This window comes from Pollachius pollachius (genome assembly GCF_949987615.1).
Source record: "Pollachius pollachius genome assembly, chromosome: 16".
Lineage (NCBI taxonomy): Eukaryota > Metazoa > Chordata > Actinopteri > Gadiformes > Gadidae > Pollachius > Pollachius pollachius.
Window position 1 is genome coordinate 20155684 of NC_136949.1, and position 15831 is coordinate 20171514.

The following is a 15831-nucleotide window of genomic DNA, read 5'->3' on the forward strand; positions in this document are numbered from 1 at the left end:
CTCCTCCGAGTCATGATCATCAGATGGCTCGTCAGAGTCAGACCCATCATCAGGATGGGATGCAAACATTCTAAAAGCTTTTACAAAATTGCTGCCTTTATCGGTGACACTTGCTGTTACTTCATGTGATAGTCCAAAGGCTGAATGAACCTGTTGTATCTCTCTAGCTATGACATCGTAACTTTGTCTTCTTCTTACCCTCTTGCGTGCAAGAGCAGCCTTCTCCCGTTTAAAACTAATGCCGTCTATCCAGTGCACCGTCATTCCCAGGTAGCTTTTGTTGTTGGCGGACCAAATGTCCGCGGTGGTGGAAATATGATCCAGAGAATCGAAAGTTCAATTCCATGTCGGAATTACACCCTTCAGGTAATTGGAAAATGTTTTCCTGTCGGATTTTGGCTTGCGAGTCGCAGGTATTTTATCAAGTATCTTTCTAAATCTGTGCGATTCAATAGTCGACAGGGGAAGCATGTATTCTACAATGAACCCTGCAACCAGCCTGTAAATGTCTTTCTGTGTTACCTGCGCTCCAACACTTGAAAAAAGCTTTGCCTGTTTTGGCGGGGTCGGCTACTGTTTAACTCCTTCAGATGACCGGAGAGAATGATCTTTCGCCACAAGTTTTGTATTGCCATGCTGGGCTGACAAATGCTTGGACAGGTTGCTCATTGACTTGGCAGAAGTTGAAAGACACCTGTCGCCTGGGCAGAGAGTGCATTTCACTTGAATATTTTTAACGGTTCTGAAAACGAGACCGGATATGCCATGCATAACAGTCCTGCTTCCGGCGTTCCGTTTTGTGGACGTGAAATCCAGGAACAGGAGAAGGTCCTGTGTTTTTGATCCTGTGATCCTGTGTCTCGGCCAAAATGATACTGAACGTTGCACTCTTCCACTTGGTGATGTCAAAGGCCTTTGTATGATGTTTGAGGAAGGGGCACAGGGGACGGGGTGGGTGTGGACGAGTTCTGTCTGGGTGCAGATGTTTCAAGCTAATTCTGGGTTGATTTTGATGTTGGTTTCCAAGAGAGGGTTAGTCTATCCTGTTGATTCATAAAGTTCCTTCATAGTGTCCTTCATTGTTCTTGATACTTAATTGTAGTTTATTTAATAAAACCCAGAAATGTTTTTCCTCTTTTGTGTAGATAATTGATTATGCAGGGCTAACTGTTTAACATCATATGTAGCTCATATCCCCAGATACCTGGTCATACTTGGCCGTACTATTAGAAAATGGTTTTAGATGACTTAGGCATGTGAATTTATCTTCTCCAGGCTCATTGGTTGGTGCCGGTGATGTCATTTCCCAGCAGCTGATTGAGAGAAGAGGGCTGGCCAATCACAGCGGGCGGCGGACGGTCCGGATGATGGCCATTGGTTTCTGCTTTGTGGTGAATAACGCATTGTTCATCCTGATATATACACTGTAATGACACATTATTCATCCAGTAGGAGGAGGACAGTCCTGTATGTGGAGGACCGCCTTAAGAGGTGTTCACTGTATGTGGTTGTGTGTGTTGTCTCTAGGGTCCAGTGATAGGTGGCTGGTACAAGGTGCTGGACAGGCTGGTTGTTGGGGGAAGTAAAAGTGCTGCTATGAAGAAGATGCTGTTAGATCAGGTAAGAGATGATCAGGATGTGTACCCAAAATACACATCAAATACACATAAGCTGCTCAGTATTATAAACTAAACATCTGAGCCAAAGTGTTCAAAAACCAAATGGACAACCAATGAGTTCATCTTGTTTAAGGAGCAACTTGTTTAAGGTGGAGGAGTTAATACATGGTATATGCAATTGCCTGTAATGTTTCGCCAGTGCCAAATACAAACAGATTATTCTTTAAATGTTGCTATCAACACTCCTCAAGAAGTTGGAAAGCTTGAGGATGTTTTGGTCACATGGAACCAACCAATACACCTTAATGACGCCTTCCTCCAAATCTGCCATTTTGGATGTTGTGCTCCCTCTCAATGTTGTGTGTGTGTGAGAGGAAAATAGACCTTCAAAGACCTTCAGTGGCTGGTCTTTCAGAAGAACCAGGCCACAACCTGAAACTCTCAGAGAAACCCAGTCTAGCGATGTGTACGACAAGTGTTCATCTGGGGCTTCTGGGAGCTGAAGCTCATAAAGACCCTTCAACAAAACGGAATGCCAGTATTGCATTTATGGTGGTCCATCTGGAGGAATACCCTCCTCTTTACAAAGCGTTTCATTGATGGGGAAGTGCATTTCCAGACGGAACAGTATTGCTCAGATGAGGAGGCTGTGCGACGGGTCGCTGGAGGTCACAGCAGCCTCGCGAGTGCCTTCTATTTTGTCCCACAAGCAGCAGTGTTTCTCACGGGGTGCATGAAATATTGAGCAGAGCTAAAGTGTCTGCTTCTACGCCTGAGCAGGTCAACACACGGTGACTACAGTGCCATAAAAAGAATCCATCGGTGGTGCACCTGCGTCATATCTGTGTTCAAGCTGCAGGTTTACACTTATTCCAGCGCCTTTATGTAATCCTTCCTCACGCTGGGTGTGAAAAGCCCCCTACAGCCGACTAACAGCCCCCTACAGCCGACTAACAGCCCCCTACAGCCGACTAACAGCCCCCTACAGCCGACTAACAGCCCCCCACAGCCGACTAACAGCCCCCCACAGCCGACTAACAGCCCCCTACAGCCGACTAACAGCCCCCTACAGCCGACTAACAGCCCCCCACAGCCGACTAACAGCCCCCTACAGCCGACTAACAGCCCCCTACAGCCGACTAACAGCCCCCTACAGCCGACTAACAGCCCCCCACAGCCGACTAACAGCCCCCTACAGCCGACTAACAGCCCCCTACAGCCGACCAACAGCCCCCACACAGCCGAATAAAAGCCCCCCACATAGCCGACCAAAACCCTCCTACAGCCGAATAAAAGCCCCCCACATAGCCGACCAAAACCCCCCTACAGCCGAATAAAAGCCCCCCACATAGCTGACCAGAACCAGCCCACACAGCCCAACACGAGAGCAAAAAAAATCAGTTTTTGCTGCAGTGTGTTCAACCTGTAGCCATACAGTAAGCACACATGTGAGTGCATAACATCCTTTGAGATATAAACACAATTCTACCTGTACCCTACATATACCCCTCCATCCATTGTCTTGTTTCTATATTGACCATGTGGATTGAGTGCTGTGTGCTGTGTGTCCACACTTCTAGCTGGCTTTCGCCCCTTGCTTCCTTGGAGCGTTCCTTGGTCTCTCAGGGGCTCTGAATGGACTGACAATGGAGCAGAACGCTGCCAAGCTGAAACGGGTAAGACCGCTTTATCATCTATAGGTCTGTTCAGCTATATCACCTGTCTCTCCAGCTATATCATCTATAGGTCTGTTCAGCTATATCACCTGTCTCTTCAGCTATATCATCTATACGTCTGTTCAGCTATATCATATCTAGGTGTCTCTTTGCCCCGCAAACAATCAACATTTGTTGAGCAGCACACGGCCCTTGTACCGAGGGAGAAGCTTTGTCATAAAGGATGGTCAAGCATGGTTATGCCTTGCTCAAAAAAACACATTCCACTGTTGACCAATTGGCATATAAATAATTAATTGGAGGGTGAAGCCATAGAGATAGACGGCAGAAATGGACAGAAAGCAAATGAAGAATAGCCCGGTGAAGCATACAGACAGTTGTCTAGGAGAACAAATGGACTTGTCTTATTCTGATGTCAAACAGACCCTCCAAGGACATGGGGCCTGATGAGGACACTGTCTTATCTAAAGCTGTTTGGCCCCGGTTAACACCTTTACTGTTGGGGAGCAGGAGTTAAAATCCTTTTGTATTAGTACTATTAGGCCTAGTATTACGCATTCTACAAATGGTTATGGCAGGTAACCTTATAATTAGGTTTGGATTTCAGTTGAAAAGGTAAATCATAATATTGTGGTGTAATGGTATTAGGTTAAGTAAGTTGAATTGTTAGTGGCCTAGATTGATTCATGCAGCTGGTCAGGGGCAGTTAGTGTGACTTGTCTTGCTCAGGGACAGTGCGACCCTCAACTTGGAGGAGCTGGGGTTCGAACCAGCAACCTTCCAGTTGTCAGACAACCCGCTTTACCTCCTGAGCCTCTCCTGAGATACTTCTGAATGGAGTCACCACAAATTCTGTGACATCTTATTTGAATGACCTCTCATACAAACCTGTTTCAGAAAACCCACTTCAACTAGTCCATTTCTTAAAAAAATGATAATCCAAACTTCACTAAGGCTTAGGTTTGTCTATGGGAGTCAGGGGATTTAATATTAAATACCCAAACATTTCAAAACCATGGACTGTATCAAACACAGCTTATTGCAATCACTCAGTGAGTCAGATGACACATAAGTTGTTTCGATGTTATTCTTTAATATCTAAAGGGTTGCTTTATTAATGAAGAAGCCGTGACAGTTGAAACACCACTAGATCCCAGTGCTGGGTTGAATTAAAATCGGAATGAATGGGATCCATACCTTTTCTTTGGTTTATATAAATATTATATATTTGGTCATAAAGATCTGGTGAACAGGTTGTTTCACCGGCTGGCTAACGGGCAACAAAGACTCTGCCAGCAGTTATAGACTGGCCGCTGTCCCCCCTCTGAAAGCCCTCGCACAAATTAGTTTATATTTGGTAGAATATCTCCGTAACAAGACAGGCGTCCCTTCCATGTTCCGTCTCCCAAAGTTCTACTAAACATGAGAGGGCTGCTAGATCCTCAGCCCCCCCCAGGACCCAGGGAAAGGCCAATGAAAAGACAATCAGGCTGTGGGGATGCTTTGTAACGCCCTGGTCCTCACCACCACCTCCTCTCTCCTTCCTGAATAACCAATGAATACCTGGGTTGAAATGTAATTGATTGCTTGTATTAGACCTTTCCCTGTAGGTAGCGTTATGGCGGAGTATATATATATATATATAAATACAATTTTCCATAACTTAAGTGAATACATATTTATTCTTCGAAAAATCTTAAAAGTAGTTAACTTTTCTTCTTTTGACAAGGACATCTTACAAGTAGAATTTGGTATTTTCTTTAGGTATTAGGCCAACATTAGCAGTTGGCCGTGTTGGCAGGTGTCTGTCTTCACCCTGTAGCAGAAGGCCTTGTTTGCCCTTAATTAGAAAGTGGTCACAGTCCAGAAAGCAAACGACAACCAAAAAGAAAATGGCAAAATTTGCTCTGTTTTTGTAAGTCAGAACATGTCAGGTTGACCTTCAAATAGATGACGTGTGTGTGTGTGTGTGTGTGTGTCCAATTGAAGGTGAAATATTGCTTAAAGTTTTTAGATTGATTGTCTTTTTCCTCATCATCTTGCTCTACAGCGTAGAACTATAGGGTTTGCCTCCTAGTCTTTACTGAGGATAAAATAATACGTTTAAATTATGGTTTATACTCACTGTAGAGGGCATTAATGTGTTTACATCTTCCTGTTTCACTTTTTTCTTTCAGGATTATGCTGATGCATTGATCTCAAACTACTATGTAAGTTAGCGATTAATGAATTATTTTCATGATAATCAAACTTTCTTTATGATGGAAATGCAATATATATTTTTCCCTGGAAAGTGGGTTCTAACCGCGTAAAGGTTAAGCACTGACCCAACCTACTGACATGTTTTGCTCCCTGTTGCAGCTGTGGCCAGCAGTCCAGATTGCCAACTTTTATTTTGTCCCTCTGCATCACAGGTAAGAGGCTCTGGGTTGTCAGTTGAGGGGTACTCAGTCAGTTGAGGGAGCTCATAGCTTATCAATTTGTTTTGTAATGTCTTTTTCTTTATTTTCCTCTCCTGCACTCTCTGTGTGAAATTTTGCTACTCCTCTTTTTTGGTTGTTGCTCCACATGGATGAGCTTGATCTGCCACACCCATGACTCTGGTTCTCATTTAATCCACCCCTCATTGTTTTGCAGGCTGGCTGTTGTGCAGGTTGTAGCCGTCTCTTGGAACTCCTACCTCTCCTGGAAAGCCAATCAAATCTGAAGACCGTCAGCATTACTAGTGATGTCGTGGGATGTGTGCTGTGATATATTGTTAACTTGCTATTTTTCTATTCCAGTCCTGAAACTCTTGACATGTTGTGATTGAGTCATTTTGTAAAGGTTGCGGGGGAATGTTCCGCCCAAAGTGACAAATTCACACTTGAAAGTCAACCTTGCATTGCACTAGTGTGAAAGTTTGTTCTCCATGCTAATTAGATTTGCCACCACTCCGGCAACACACAAATCATTAACACCGGGAAAAATACATAACACATACATTGAATAAAACCTTTATCATATGCTATCATAGGTCCTTGTGATTGCAACCTAACTTACTTAAAAACACAATTTAATAATAAAGGGCTTAAATATTGAGGATGTGAAATTCTTTGGCATGCATTGCATAATCGTATTGGGCTTGGGTTGTGTAGTCTTATTTCTATCAGATGATGATGGTGATATTGGGGTTGTGTAGTCTTATTTCTATCAGATGATGATGGTGATAGTAGGGTTGTGTAGTCTTATTTCTATCAGATGATGATTGTGATATAGGGGTTGGGGTTGTGTACTCTTATTTCTATCAGAATGATGGTGATAGAGGCGCTGGGGTTGTTGGGGGAATACCATGCATGGCTGTCAACCAAATTAACCATTTTATAAAAACTTGTTTCCCACACAAACAAACCAAAGCTATATAAGGCAACTGTGACTGATGAATCCATTGAAGATGTGCCAGAATAGCCTAGCTCATCTGGGACAGTCATCTTCACATGGAAGTTGGAAAATGCTTTCTTTTCACATCCAGGTCTCTCCTGTTTCCAGGCATACGCCAGCACTTCGTGCTGGACACACTTAAATGGTGCTCCAACATTATTGTCCTTTGGCAAACTAAAGGCTTGGATAGATGCTTAACATTAGCTTTGGGTGAAATAAAGAAAGCGTTTTTTAATTTACCAACACAAAGAACTGTGATCCCCTTCTTTTAAAGCGATCCGCTGAGATGATTAGCAGGAGGAGAGGACAGCAGGTGCATGCCACTGAACGCAGACCTTTATCCTACTGCTAGACGGAGGACAAGCTCAGCAAAATTGAAGGACTTGAAACGTAATTTAATCATTTTTGGCATTGTTGTTCTTTGGCTTAGTACAACTCGGAGAGGTAAATGTTCAACACGTGGTTTATTCAGAGACACGATGGTGGAAGGTGAGGTCGATGGAGAGGTCAGGAGCTGGCACTCTGCAGGTGGTCACGAAGAACAGGTAAATATTCTGTTTATATTGGTAATGGACAGAGTGGTACATCAGCCACGCTAACAGGTTCTAATTGACCCAGGTAAACCTCAGTCTGTCTTGGCCTGGGCAGAGGCCATGCTCGTAGGGTCCGACTTATCTCAAACCAATAAAACTATGCTGTTGTGTTGACCACTCTGTAGAAGAAGACACTATTCAGGACGGGTGTTAGCGCTTCAAATGTGTGGTCTAATGAGGTTCTGATGTTTGCTTGGATATCATGCGGTCTAAATAAGGCATAGAAGAAATTAGTTTGCAGACTACAATCTTTCATGATAACTAGCGTGTTGATAGAATTCAACTGCTTAAATTACACATTCATCCGCCATTGCCTGACTCGTTAATCTCTCAAACATAACCAGGTTATTAAATAGGTTGTAATTAGGAAAACTTGATATAAACTAGAAAATGCATATCCTGGAGAAAATGTGAGGAGTGCAAAATATGTTATGTTAAAGACACATAGTTTAAGATGTAAAGAAATGTAAAATGGCTTAAATCAAGTGAAGGGATTTGAACAGAGTAAATGGAGAAAACATGCTCACCATTGTGGAAACAAATAAAGTGAAGACGAACAAATAGCTAATGTGATCAAGTTTGAACACATTTGAGATAAAAATATAGAATAGCTGAGCTGTTCTGATTGTGTGTGTGTGTGTGTGTGTGTGTGTGTGTGTGTGTTAGCAACTTGGAAAAGTATATTATTGTCCTTCACATCTAGTAGAATGACGAGGCTTATACAGTTGGACTCCTTTGAGTTAGGGCTGGGCGGTATATCGATATTTGAGATATATCAATATTTTTATCTATCAATAATATAACGAGATATGTAACGACACGCTATCGTCAACATCGATATAGTTCATTTGCGTTGAAATTACAGCGCATTTGCTCCAGAAAGCCTTTCTGAGCCGCGCCTGCCGCCTGCCATTTCCTCACTCTGCTTCAGTCCTGCACGGGTTTGGGTACCGGACGGTTGACCCGAACAATTTGAATGAAACGGGGGGGAAATAATGTACGGGCAGGGGTGAGGGTCGGGTCGGACGCCTGAACAGCGCGGGTCGGTCGCGGGTTTTGCGATTGCAATTTTCAAGGCCTCACGTGCAAATAAAAAAATCATTATTAGTGATACATATACCTACATTTCAAGATGATGAGAGCAGTGCCTGAGCAGTGGCCCCGGCCAAGAAGCGAGCTTGAGTGTCAGCGGAGTGCACTTTTGGACGTAGAGGATTCCAGTGATGAGGCTCCGCAGTATCTGGACGAAGTTGCTGCTTTCATTAATTACAAAACACCTAAAGATGACTCTTTTGGTGAGTTATCGTGGTGGGGAGAGCACGGTCGTTCATTTCCCAATATTGCTCAGATTGGCAGATTTATCCTCACCATCCATGCTCAGTTCACACTACCTCCGTCCGTCGACGGATCACATTGATTTTGCATTGGGCGCTCGCGAAATGCATTGTGGGTCCGTCCGTCCATTCGGCTCCGTGGCCCGTGTCAAAAAGTTGAGTAATGTTCAACTTTTCAGGCAGCGCAGGATCCGTCGGCCAATCAGATCGCGGTTATGCAAATGCACTCCACGCGTTTCCCTGATCCATTTTGCAATAACAAGCAGGAAGAAGCAGGAAAAATCAGGCCGTTATATATTTTTTAAAGAAATGTGGAATGAAAGGATTGTTTTTAGCCACCTGTTGTTTGTGTCATCTTTTGTATTTATATCCACACATCGGCTTTGTAGTGGGAAGCAATTTGATTGGCTGCAGCATGCGTCCACAAAGACTAGTCCCCCATATGTCAGACATGCCCTCGTCATCCGTCGACGGACGCATGTAGTGTGAATAAGCAAATGCATTGTGAGTCCGTCCGTCCATTCGGCTCCAGGGCCTACGTCAAAAGTTGAGAAACTTGCGGGTACGGGTTTGCAGAATAAGACCGGTGCAGGACTCTGCTCTGCTTAACTCTCCAAACGCATTTGCCACATCTTGCTCCGACTGTTTTTGACTGACTAATTCTAAAATGTTTATCTACCCTGGCCGTCCCTGGCCTACACCTAAATTGAGGATTGAGTTTGCAATCAGCAAGGCAGGTTAACGAGCACAGCAACTTAAGCAGCGGGAAATGAAAGCACAGCGGGGCCCCCGAAGTAGAACGACGAGTTGGAGCGCGACAACGGCAACTATTGGCACATTTCCACCGGTGGGTGCGGCTTGGCGGAGTAGTGAATGGCGGTTACGGCCATTCACAGTTACGGCTCGCGTTTCCACCGCCGAAAGTACACTTATGCTAGGCGGGGGTTTAAACCGGATGGCGATAGCCACGGCAGCTACGTTAGCATCATGACCTCATAGCAGCCTGACACAGTGTAGCCTGCTAATAAACCCAAGGAAAAAGAAGAACGCGACACAATGAACAAAGATCAATAATGTAGGACGTCCAAGAAGGACGGACAACTTTTACGGGAAATTTTCTTCAATAAACAAAGCTTTCGCCGTTGTCCAGAAATACCTCGAGGATAATGTGTTTGCTTTTTATTATCCCCCTGTCGCACGGAAGGGCGATTCCGTCGACCAATCAACGGACGGCCTGTTAGCTCGAACTTGCCGGCACCCGCTCAGGCGTCTCAGTACCCCAACGGAGGAGTAATACGGCCCGGTCCGGATCACGTCCACTTTTCACGGTGGAAACGCAACCTGTGCCCCACCTTTGCGGACTGAACCGACCCGCACCCTCCGGTGGAAACGTGCTATTATTGGGTCAACAACAAATATATATCTTATATCGACATTCTGCTTGAAAATATCGAGATATGACTTTTGGTCCATATCGCCGTATATCGTTTTTGTAGATAGCATGACGTTAAATGGATTGTTTAAGCATTGTTATTAGCATTTAGCTTCTACCGGGTGTAAACCGCATATGTAGAGCACCTAGCCTCTAGCCATATAAATGAGGTTACACACACACAAACACCCGATATAAAACAATCATATTTCCAATCGATAACTATTTTTAGCGCCAGTGTAACAAGGAATAACGTAACGGTTTAAGGTTGACATTGTGTCCCTGCCACTTCTGCACAGGTTAGCTTTTGTGATTTTTGCCACTTTTGGCTAGAGCGTCATGTAGAACGTCCTCACGCTCTAGCCTGAACGGAAGTCAATGAGACAAATGAAAATATACGATGCAGGTATGAAATAAAACTGTTAAACTGATTCTGAAAGAACTGTAAATGACATCGTTAATCTGTCATTGAATATGTGTATTGATTTGTCAAATGTTTGAATGAAGGTTAACGGTTAAAATGTATCAAGTTACGAAGTCTGAAGTACTTTAATGGTGTGTATTCCAGATGCCTCGTACACCTACCGCACAAGTTGCTCTTCTGTCGTAATTTCCTGGCATGTAGCACTTATAGCGTTCCCGTTTGTCTTTGTGATTGTGTCATGTCATTGGCAAGTCATTGTAATTGCTATCTACATTAGCCTCTTTAGCAATCCAGCTCAAAAACAAACAACACAACTTAACATTGTATTGCACGCACAGCACGATGGTGCAATGCAAAATTTGGTGACTGGAATAAAGTAGCAAATTTTTAAGCAAATTTAAGCAATTTGCTACTACCATTTAAAATCGACATTAAAATGACCACCGTGGTACAAATACAATGCAAGAAAATAAATCTCTTTCCGGGCACAGCTTTGTTGTCGAGTCGTACGGTCAGCCTCACTGAACTTGATATACTCTCAGGATTCCGAGTGGGACCGACCAAAAGGGGTCGTTCCTCCGTGGAATCCCGCAAGAAAGCTGGGAGATTTCTCCACTTGCAACTCGTTCGGGTGGTGTGCGAGGCATCTGGAACACACCATAAGGGTCAGAGAATGGGAAGGGCAATTGACTTCCATTGTAATAGGCCTAAATAATCGTTTAGAATAGGCTATTTAAGCAATACGATTTTTTTTCAAAGATAATCTCAACATTTTAAAATTGGAATGGAGTCTTAGTCTAGGTGAACAATTGTGGAAGGGGTAGGGTCCCAAAGTTTGCAGAGAAGAATAAAGAAAGAATAAAGCCTAAGAAGAACAATAGTTCAGCGCTGCATGCAGCACTCAACTAATCATCATTGTAAAGGCGTTGTCCTCAGCCTTCACTGAACACACTGTCCTTTCAGACATCTGCCTGTCTGTTGCCCCTCAGCCCTTTACTGACGTCAACAGACCAGTGCTGGACATATATAAGGTGTACGGGGGTCCTCCCACCGTCACTCCGAGGGACTCCGGACGGGCTGCTTCACCAGGGGCCACAGAGCGGATTACTGGGGCTTACTGTGCAAGGTATATAGGCTACAGACTGCGCTTTATTTTTCACTTTGGCGTTTTCCTCAGTGTATTTAATTGTATGTATTTCTTTTACAGAGAATTGCAGGTGACCGGTTCTTCATTCACCTCACGCTTCACTTTGCGCGCTTAAAAAACATAATAAAACAAACGACTCCATGATCGGAGAGATCTGGTTCCTTAAGGAAATGATTTTTCAGACTTGTAACTATTTCGTAAATCATGTCAGACCACGACATGTTCCGCGCTTCATCGCGCTTCATGGAGCACTGGGTTTGTTTGTACATATTAAATGTGCACATCAAACTGAGATATATGATGTTAACCATGGTGCGTTTCAGGACGTCTGGTCACCATGAAGCCCGTCCCGTTCATCCTGCTCCTCGCATCTGTCCTGCTGGCCTCCCACGGCCGCCCCTCCGCCGTCCGGACGCTCCCCGCCCGGGATGAGGCGCTCCTCAGCGCCGTCTCGGACCTCATCGGCGACACGCTGCTGCGCGTCATCCAGAGGACCAGTCCGGGCGTCGGTCTTCCCCTGGGGTCCGACGACGAGGAGCTCTCGGTAGCAGCGCAGATGGACGCTACAGCCCTCTTTCACCTGGCGCGTGCTGTGGCGACCTTGGAGACAGAGCTGCACGCGCCCGGGATGGAGGGCGAGCACGAGGAGAACCGTGTGGATGACCTGGGGGGGCTGTCCAAGAGGAGCGAGGAGCCGCCGATCTCCATCGACCTCACCTTCCACATGCTCAGACACATGATCCACATGGCGAGGGTGGAGAGGGAGAAGGAGCAGGCGGAGATGAACCGACACTTCTTAGATGAGGTGGGGAAGTGACAGACCCGGTGCACATGGGGAGAAACAATATCAAGCTATACTATCAATATGTTCTTTTAAGTTATTTTTATTTATTTTGCCATCGTTGAGTAGGCCTATATCTGCCTTCAGCCTACATTCACGCATAAGCAGTTTCGGTTTTACAAACTATGCTTAGAAAAGGGTTTTAGATGCATGGAAACGAACAGCGCAGACTCACCATTGAGCGCCTCTCAGATCCTGGACCTAGGGGTAACCAGTGCTCAGAGTAACTCCTTACTGGTTCCAGTGTCCTCTTCAAACTCAGCTGAAGTCTCACGAAGTCTAACGGATCATGAGAAGGATAAGATACTTAGTGTTCTGGGACAAGTACATTCTTGAAAGAATATTTAGATTTAAGAATGACAATAAGTAAAGATTTGAAAAGGATTAAATCTCACAGAATATTTTAAACAGAACTTCTCCAGCACTTCAATATTCAAATATTAGGATAAAAAGTATGCTTTATTTGATCAAGATATACTTCAAATAAAGACCTTTTGAGGGAGTGTATACTGTCAGTACCGTACTGTACTGGTCATACATGTTCTAACCTGCTTAAATTCACCACAGTGTTGCAGATAGGTTGGTGAGAATGCATGATGTGGTATGTGGGTCAATTTGTAGGATTTATTGAAACATGAATTGTTCAAGGAGGCTTGTTTAATCTTGAACTAGATTGATTGAACAGTCTTAAGTCTGCCGAGAATGAACCCAACGCTGTTTACATGTTAATTTGAACATCATAATCATGGCAGATGTTGTTCCAGACCCAATGTGTTATTCTGTTTATCAACTTGGACCACTAGTTTTCTGTTGGTTGTAACTGGGACATTGTTTTTAAGGGAAAAGTTGGAAGGAAGTGAAAGGAAGGCAGGCTACTATTTTAATTCATTTTTTCCTTGTCTTAACTTAATTTTTCCGCCTTTAATTGATTATTGATTTTAAAGAGCTCACTATTGTCTGTAGCCTGTTCCTTCTGCAGCATGCTTAGCTTTCAAGAAAAACATAACAAAAATGCATGTTTTTATCATTTATCGTATTGTTGGACGCAACGCAACTTTAGTAGTTGACCTCAACAAGCTCTCACCATTCATTTTTTGTAATAAAACACTAACATGGTAAAATAGTGTTTCCTTGTCCTATATATCATCTATATAGCAAATAAAGAATGCATACTTAATGAATAGGCCTATAGATTATCAATATAGCATTCATAGAATGCATAATGTATGAGTACTAAAATATATTAAAGGTGTTTCTGCAAGTTGAGCATATTAATATAGATTTGGCATTAAAATGGATTTTGATATCGTTTCTAGCGAGTAATTTGTATTTTATCTTCATAATAATCGTTCAGTGATTGTATATGACGTTTAGTTTGTAGGTCATTACGGAAATTATTTTCGGTCTTGCTAGAATTTGTTTATTATTCTACGATTTTTATCATTGCTATGGTGGTTGCTATGGACACTGCTTTTGCTATAAACCAAATATGGCTGCCATTAATTTTATAATATGCAATATTACGCTAGTTTCGGCATTACTGCGTTGTGTAGCGTTCTCAGAAACGTGATGGAGGCAATTGTCTAATCCAGGGTTTATTCAACCAGCAAACTGTATGTGACGCAAATAAGCATATAAACTTCAATATCCACACGTAGCCACAAGGGAGCAGCACCAAGCATATAAGCTGTAATAACTGCACATAGCCACAAGATGGATGCACCATCATACATATGAGGAAGCCGAAGGCGGGCACTCACCAATCAGAGCACATTATACCTCATAGAGGCCACGCCTACCCAGTATCTAACAGAGACCCAGGACAGGCCCTACAGGTAGCTCATCCCCTAGGTAACCAGCTAAGCATACCTCCTAGCGTGCATATACTACACAATTCCCCTCCTTTATTTTCATAGCAACCATACCGAAACTTTACCAAATGAAGTGAGTTAAAAGCGATCCTGATTCGACGACCCTTTTCTGAAAGAACACGGCATGTACACATTCAGAACGGTATAACTAACGGTATAACTAACTGTCAGTCCAAACGGTAACCTCATAAAACCAACAATGTATCTCACTCCGCGAGACCCAAACATAAAACATAAACAGCATCCTAGCAATGCGGCCAGCTTCCCCCAGGGAGCTTCCTGCCAGGGAGTCTGGGATCAGAGCTGAGTTGGCTTCTCAGAGCTTAGAGCTGAGAAGCCAACACAATACCGGAGGCTATGGGGTCAAAGTGTACTGACCCCACGCCAGGGGTTAAGATTAGTGTCGCCGGCCACTCGTGGAAAGGAATATATGATTGATCGGCCATGGGGGGCCGTGGGCGGACACCTCACAAGAAACAGCGTTGTACGTGAGGATAAAAAAGAGGCCGGGATCTGTTGACCGGCAGTGCTTTGCAAACTACTCGGCTTTGTTGTTGTCTTTTTTAACGATAAAGTCTTTTTTGTCATACTTGCTCCAGACCCCTCGATTTCTTTTGCTCTCTTAGTTGAAGTGATAGAACGCAGTTATTTTCTACCACTCTCTCCAGCTCTTCATCCTTCCCTGGGTCCTCCCATCGTAGTTACGCTTTTACCTCACACCGGCACTCTGCTGCTGCTCTCGGGCAAGAGCGTGGGCTGACTCGAGGCGGTCCTGAAGCCTCCTGGCGTACTCGGAACCCGGGGGAACGGCCAGGGAATCAGGCGGCCGACCAAACGCCAACTCTGTTGGGGTGCAGAGTTCTCTCCCCAGCATGAGAAGGACAGGCGTGCATGCTGTGGACTCCTGGAACGCAGAGCGACACACCCAGGAGCACCTGGGTATATGGGTGTCCCAGACTCGCTGGTGCCGAGAGGTGAGGATGACCAGCTGCTGGCCCAAGGTGCGACGGAATCTCTCCAACAAGCCGTCTCTCTGGGGCCGCAAGGGAGTGGTGTGTGTCTTGTGTATGCCCAGCCGCTCACACATTGTGGCAAACAACCGGGACTCGAAGTTCCTCCACTGTGTATGTCCACTGTCCCTGTGTATGCTCTCTGGCACTCCCTGTACAGGGGTTACAGGGGTTACAGCGGCGGCAAAAGTCCTCAATGTCCCTCCTGAACTGACCCCAGTAGAATCTCTGGCGGCGGCGGTGACTCCAAAATGCCCAGACCCTGCTGCTCCATGCATGGCCTGAAGCAGCGCCTCCCGCAGGCCCTTGGGGACCACTACCTGCCACTGCCCCTCACCCGCGGCTGGCTCCTTCAACGCCCGCTGCAGCACACCCTCATGCAGACGTAGGGCCCCAAACTTAGACCACAGCCCCTTGATCGTCGTTGAAAGCACGGCCACCTCTTCCCGCGGTGGTCGCTGCTG

The 15831-nt window shown here is 44.8% G+C and overlaps 2 protein-coding genes across 2 annotated transcripts in view; both read left to right on the plus strand.

Moving 5' to 3' along the window:
* The window catches only part of mpv17 (mitochondrial inner membrane protein MPV17), a 31392-nt gene extending 24968 nt beyond the window's left edge, over positions 1–6424 (plus strand). The window contains exons 3-8 of the mRNA XM_079753551.1: positions 1276–1391; positions 1528–1620; positions 3200–3295; positions 5473–5505; positions 5657–5709; positions 5933–6424. Coding sequence (XP_079609677.1) covers positions 1276–1391; positions 1528–1620; positions 3200–3295; positions 5473–5505; positions 5657–5709; positions 5933–6002 — 461 coding nt within the window. The 3' untranslated portion in view covers positions 6003–6424. The remainder of the gene's footprint in view (positions 1–1275; positions 1392–1527; positions 1621–3199; positions 3296–5472; positions 5506–5656; positions 5710–5932) is intronic.
* A 5152-nt stretch (positions 6425–11576) lies between these two features.
* Positions 11577–12564, plus strand: uts1 (urotensin 1). Its single transcript, XM_079753244.1, has 2 exons — positions 11577–11624; positions 11969–12564. The coding sequence occupies exon 2, from the start codon at positions 11983–11985 to the stop codon at positions 12460–12462; it is 480 nt and encodes a 159-aa protein (XP_079609370.1). The 5' UTR covers positions 11577–11624; positions 11969–11982; the 3' UTR covers positions 12463–12564.
* The last annotated feature ends 3267 nt before the right edge of the window (positions 12565–15831 follow it).